The 6,918-nt window shown below is 43.1% G+C and overlaps 1 protein-coding gene across 1 annotated transcript in view; it reads left to right on the plus strand.

The window, feature by feature from the left end:
* Mboat4 (membrane bound O-acyltransferase domain containing 4) overlaps positions 1–1,484 on the plus strand; it is an 8,126-nt gene extending 6,642 nt beyond the window's left edge. Inside the window, exon 3 of the mRNA XM_008832594.1 lies at positions 521–1,484. Coding sequence (XP_008830816.1) covers positions 521–1,484 — 964 coding nt within the window. The remainder of the gene's footprint in view (positions 1–520) is intronic.
* The last annotated feature ends 5,434 nt before the right edge of the window (positions 1,485–6,918 follow it).

Below are 6,918 nucleotides of genomic sequence, written 5' to 3' on the forward strand. Positions count from 1 at the left end.
TCCATGTTGATACTTAGATTTTAGTTTTTACTTTTTCACTGAAGTAGAAAATTTTGTGGTGACCATCTGGACTTCTGGTCCTCTCCTGTCTCCATTTCCTAGGTACAATGATTATAAGCAAGCACCACAACACCCAGTTTTTGTTGTTGTTGTTTGCTTTTGTTTTGTTTTGGGTTTTTGTTTTCGTTTTTTCTTGAGGCATAGTTTCACCCTGTAGCCACAGCTGGTCTGGAGCTCGCTATGTAGACCAGGCTGGCTTTGAACTCATAGAGACTTGCCTGCCTCCGCCTCCCCAGTGCTGGGACTAAAGGCTTGCGCCACCACATCCTGTGATCATTCTTTCATTTTCATCTCTTAACTGGTGGTTGGTGTTCCCATTTGTGGTTGCCCAAGTAATAATGTGCAGTTCTGAATGAACCTAAGCGTCTTTGTGTGGCATGATTTGTTGTGGGGTCTGTGGCAGTCTGGAACTTGAGAATAAACATAGAATGGTCTCATATTTTAAAACAATTTCTTTCAGGTTCTACATCTCTCTTTCTTCCCTCATGCTCTTGACCCAGAGGGTCACGTCTCTGTCACTGGACATCAGTGAGGGAAAAGTGGAGAAAACACCTGGAGGCACCAGGAGCAGAAGCTCTTTGGCTGAGCATCTGTGTAAAGCTCTGCCCTATTTCAGCTACTTGCTCTTTTTCCCTGCTCTCCTGGGAGGCCCCTTGTGTTCCTTTCAGAGGTTTCGGGCTCGTATTCAAAGATCTAACTCTTTGTATCCCAGTATCTCTTTCTGGGCTCTGACCTGGAGGGGCCTGCAGATTATTGGACTGGAGTGCCTCAAGGTGGCCCTGAGGAGGCTGGTGAGCCCAGGAGCCGGACTGGATGATTGCCAGCAGCTGGAGTGCGTTTATGTCATGTGGCACACAGCTGGGCTCTTCAAACTCACCTACTACTCGCACTGGATCCTGGACGACTCTCTCCTCCATGCTGCAGGCTTTGGATCTGAATCTGGCCAGAGGCCTGGGGAGGAGGGATATGTCCCGGATGCGGACATCTGGATGCTAGAAACAACCCACAGGATATCCCTGTTCACGAGGCAGTGGAACCGAAGCACAGCTCGGTGGCTGAAGCGGCTAGTCTTCCAGAACAGCCGGTGCTGGCCGGTGCTGCAGACCTTTGCCTTCTCAGCCTGGTGGCACGGGCTCCACCCCGGACAGGTGTTTGGCTTCCTGTGCTGGGCTGTGATGGTAGAAGCTGACTACCTTATTCACACCTTTGCCACTGTGTTTTTTCGATCCTGGCCACTGCAGTTGCTCTATAGAGCCCTTGCCTGGGCCCATACCCAGCTCATCATTGCCTACATAATGCTGGCTGTTGAGGTCAGGAGTCTGTCTTCTCTCTGGCTGCTGTGCTGTTCTTACAACAGTGCCTTCCCCATGCTGTACTGTGTTTTGCTTTTTCTATTAGCAAAGAGAAAACCCAAATGTAACTGAAGTCCTTCCCTGCTTTCCACCTTGTCCAAATGAAACCGAGCTGAGTGTTGTGGGTGCTTCACCAGGAAAGGCCACTCAAAGTTTTGCCAATGAAAGTCGTTGCTGGCCAGGGTTACTACACAAGGGTGTCAGAACTCCAGTGTGTAGCCCCGAGCCATCTCTAGCATAACCCTTTATACAGAGAAACCATAACCAGAGGTGAAAAGTTTAAGTTCCCAAGCTTTACAGGTGGAGAGCCCCCTTAACAATTTCTATTCTATTAAGCAACAATTACTATTTTGCAGAAGCAGGCCAAGCATAACCTACAGAAGCCATAAATCTGCAGTTGGCAGGTACACTCTGGGACACACTGACCTGTTCCCAAGACAACTGGGGTTCAGCTGACATGTGTTCCCATACCCTGGGCCAAGTGTCTGATAATTTCAGAGACTAGAGTCAGCCTAAACTTTAACATGGCGTAGCTATTTTTAAGAAGATGCCACACTGAGAAAATGCCAGATGATGCATCTGATTACATTGATGATTAATGTATTTCAACTGTTTCATAATAAAATATTTCATAATAAATATATTGGATGGGCTGGGTCCTGTGGTGCACACCTTTAATCCCAACACTCAGGAGGCAGAAGCATGTGGATCTCTGTGAGTTTGAGGCCAGTCTGGTGTACAGAGTGAGTTCTATACCAGCTGGGCCTACATAGTGAGACCCTATCTCAAAAAACAACAACAAAATACTGGGTGGATAAGCCTGAGGGCTGGCCACAGAATGTACCTGTCAGTGTTAACCAGCTGTCCTGCCACTGAGTTACAAAACAGAAAAGTGTATGGATTCACTTTTCCAGGTGTGGAAGCAAAGTTTAAGTAAAGCAATATATAAAACACAAGGGGTATATGTGTGTGTGTGTGTGTGTGTGTGTGTGTGTGTGTGTGTATTAGTGTTCACTCAGTGGCAGAGTGCTTGCTGAGCATGCATGAGGCCCTGAGTTCAGCACTGCAACTAAACCAAACCAAATAACACCTCAAGTCACTGTGAACCGAATGGAAGGTGTTATATACCTGGACATTCTAATGTTGGCTATCCAGTTGGCCCACTAGATCAAGAAATGAGAACTTTAGCAATTTGGCACTTTTCAGTGCTATAATGAAATGTAGAGACAGGCTAACTCGGGAAGCAAAGGAGGTTTGTTTAACTCAGCTTTGGAGGCTCAAAATCTAAGATTGGTTGGTGCCATTAGTTTGGCCTCTGCTGAAGGCCTAACGGTAGATGCTGTCAGTCATGGCAGAAGTATGTGTGGAACAGCAGATCACAGCTCCAACAGTAAGCCAGAGAGCTGCTGGGACCAGATTAGCTTTCCTTAAGAACCCTCTTGGGAGGAAACTACTCCCTGTGGGAATGACCTTCATGAATGGATATAGCCTGGACTAATGACTTTTAATTAACCCCAGCAAAACCATGTGCTCTTGTGTCTTGTGACTTTGACACCTGATCTTGTTTGCTAGGCAACCTCAACTTGGTACTCTACCCCCCAAAATAATGAATGAATGTGGGTGTGCTTAAGAATTAAAATGTAAAAGCACTGAAAGGTGGTGCACCATCTCTACTGCACACAGTAGAGCTTGGGAAGGACGACTGACCTTGGATGAATGAGATATTCTAGAACTAGGGATGGAAAGGCTGGATGGTCTGTTAGATTAGTGTGGAGCCAAACTTATACTTCCTCAATTGAAGTTGGAGAAGCTATTTTGATTAAAATTATGGGTGGGGCCAGACTCAGGACACAGTCCAGGGATCGAGTTCCAACAAGACAATTCTGTCAGCACTGTTGCAGGAGACAGATGGTTCCAAGAGATATCTAAGGGAACAAGTGTCTTCTGAGTTTGGGCCGGTCTTAAAAACTACATTTAAGAATTAAGCTGTTTGTTCAGGTGATGGTAATGTAGACAGAGTAATGCACACCTCCCACTGGGATCTACCTCTTAGACATTCTGCATTATTACCATGGGGATCAGGACTCCAGTACATGGACCTTTCGGGGACACTCAGTCATATATCAACCATAACAAGTCAGGCATGGTGGCATATACTTGGAATCCCAGTACTCAGGAAGCCTATGCAAGATCACAAGTTGGGCCAGTAGGCACGGCATAGTGAAACCCTATCTTAATCGACAAGTCATCAAAACAACAAACAAAAATGACAAAACTTAACTATATTATCATATTACTCTGTTAGAATAAACGAGACTCATCTATAAGTTTGAAAAATTTGGTCTGAACTTGGAGATTTGAATTAAAAAATATAGAAAGGCTGATATTATTCATGGAGAATAACAGGTGAAAACCCACCAGAGACTTGATAACTACTTACACAATCACTAAATACAAAACTGATTCAAAGGGTAACATACAAAGGGACCAGCAGCAGGAAGGTTGGTTTAACTGCAAAGATGTCTGCCATTCCTTTCCCAGACACACTCCAAATAGATCCTGCTCTTTCTTGTATTTAAAATCTACCGATGGGCTGGAGAGATGGCTCAGCAGTTAAGAGCACTGAGTGCTCTTGTAGAGGACCTGGGTTCGATTCCCAGCACCCACATGGTGGCTATGAACTCTCCTTAACTCCAGTTCCAGGGGAATCCGAAGCCCTCTTCTGACCTCCGTGCCATTGCACGACATGGATGCCCTCACACACATACAAACACTACATTTATACACAAAAAAATAAAAATAAATATATAAAATCTATTGATAAAAAGTGATCAGAATGTCCATGTAGCCTGAAGCAATGCCATTTAGCTAGCAGTTCCCTAGTCTGGCCACATCTGTGGGCATCTGAGCTATGATATAATTGCTTTTTTAACTTTTTAAAAGGTTTATCTGTGTATGTGTGTGTGTGCACACATGTGCCAATTCACAAGCGTGTGGAAGCCAGAGGTCAATATTGGATATTTCCTCAAACAGTCTCCCCTTTTTGTTGTTGTGTCCTTTTTTGAGATAGGGTCTCCCCAGCTGGCCTGGAACTTGCTATGTTGACATCACCTAGAGATCTGCCTGCCTCTTCCTCCTAAGAGCTGGAATTAAAGGCGTGCATAACTGTGCCAGACACTCCACTTCATTTCTTGAAACAGGGTCTCTCACTGAACCTGTTGCTCAGGAATTCAGGTAGACTGGCTGGCCAGCAATCTCCAGGGGGCCACTTGTCTCTGCCTTCCCAGCTCTGGGATCACAGACACATACCTCTGAGCCTGGCTTTTATGAGGGTTCTGGGGACTGGACTTAGGCCCTGATGCTTGCTTGCATGGGGAGCACTTTGCCAACTAAGTCATCTCTCCAGCCTGTTTTTCTTTGATTTGTTTAAAGTCTAGTTACTTTTCTTTTTACTTCTTGGCTGTTTTGAGATAGAGTCTCACTATATAGCCCAGGCTAGCCTCAAACTATGATCTTCCTGCTTCCACCTCCCAAGCACCAGGATTACATTGGTTTATGACCATACCCAACTTAATAATTATATCTCATTCTAGTTTATGCCACAAGAAACATAAAGTTGTTCAAATAAAAAAGTTTGTGTATTAATTAAAACCATCTGCTTACCCAGGATGACATCTATTCACCATAAAAAGCATTGCCTAAGAACTGAGACTATGCCTTAGTGATAGAGCACATGCTTAGCATATGCAAGGCCACACACACACACACACACACACACACACACACACACGGCAAAAAGAATTATACAAGTATCTAAGTATTTATTCAAACCAATTTCATCCTTTTCAAAACATAAAATTACAAATAAGCGTTTACAACTTGACAGTGCAACCTAAGTGCCCCTCAACTGATGAGTGGTTGACAAAAATGTGGTATATTTACACAATCGAGTTCTATTCAGCAGTAAAGCAAGATGAAATAATGAAATTTTCAGGTAAATGGATGGATCTAGAAACTGTTATACTAAGTAAAGTAACACAGACTCAGAAAAACAAATGATGTATGTTCTTCCTCATTTGTGGATCCTAGTACCAAATCCTTTTAATAATTCCAGGTCCTTTTAATAAGATGATGCTATACAGCGGTCTCTTCTGCATGAAATAACTACCATCATCATGGCTTTGGCTGAGCCTGATTGCTAAACATTGTTGCAATTGGGCTTGTTGATGGTTGTGCTCATTCTGGGGAAGGCTAGGAAGAGAAAGCATGACTCATGCTGGGTAAAGGCTTTCCAGTGTGCCTACCCTCATGTCATACATACACCTCAGCAACCCCTCAGTTATCTCGGTAAGTAAGCTCAATAAATTCATTGGTTCCCAAGTAAAACTTTAATCAAACTTGACACGAGAACCTCAAAAGGGAATGATCATTGCTTAGCATCCCCAGGAAAAGAAGTCTCACAACAGATGGAAAATTTATTTCTTAATGCTATTATGTCTCATAATTATTTTTTTAAAAAATGTGAATGTAAAAAGTGTTAAAAGGATATGGGAATGGAGATATTTTCTAAAATAGAAAAAAATGAGAAAGCCTAAGCAAGTGATGAAGGTCTGCTTAGGTTTGTTATGATATATAGAGAATGAGACAAAAATAATATACACATAATCTTAGAAAGTCTATGGTCATAGTTTAGTCAACTAGTTTAAGGAACAAAATATATATCTAGTCAAGGTTTATCTGAGAATATTTGGTTTTTTAATTATCTCCATAGCACATGGTAATTAAAAGTACCAGACTGGTAGTTCTAACTTTCTTGGATGTCTAACAACCTTACTTTGAGGCCTATACTAATTTGGTCAAAGGGACATAAAGGACAGTTTTTTGCTCCGGTCAGAGGGAGTTAAAGGACAGTTTTTGCCCCTTGCCCTCCAAGGAAGACTAAGTTCCAGGGGACTATGGAACATCTCTCAAAATGTCCTATAACTGTGGTGAGTCACCTGTCCTCTTGTTCAGGGAGGAAACAGAGAACCCATAAGATGGACTTGAACCAGTGTCCAGTCTACAAAGAGGGTCAACTCAGAGGAAGCATCTCATCCATGCTTCCAAGTGAAGCCAGACATGGTTGAGCAGGACCTTTGACTTATCTTCATATAGATGGAACTGGTAAAAGAAAGAAGCCAGGAGCTCCTCCTAAGCCCATGTGACCCCTGAGGAACAGTTCCTCAAACGACCTTAAGTGTAAAAGTAAATTGATTTATTGGGCCAACTGTACCATCTTAAACACCAAAAAGGAAAGCATAACCAAAGAGTAAAGTCACCAGTATACTTCAAGAGTTTGAGGGATTACACCCAGACATTAGGCTTAAGTCCATATAAAAAGTTATTTAGACAATTCTCATTGATGATTTTGTTTCTAACCAGAAAGTGCTGCTCAGATGTAAGACTTCAAATATTGGTCTCCAATACTGTAGTGCCCACCTGTAGCTACGGGAGACAACCAGCTATT

The sequence above is a fragment of the Nannospalax galili genome, unplaced genomic scaffold, assembly GCF_000622305.1.
Source record: "Nannospalax galili isolate Female #2095 unplaced genomic scaffold, S.galili_v1.0 scaffold676, whole genome shotgun sequence".
NCBI classification, from domain to species: Eukaryota; Metazoa; Chordata; class Mammalia; order Rodentia; family Spalacidae; genus Nannospalax; species Nannospalax galili.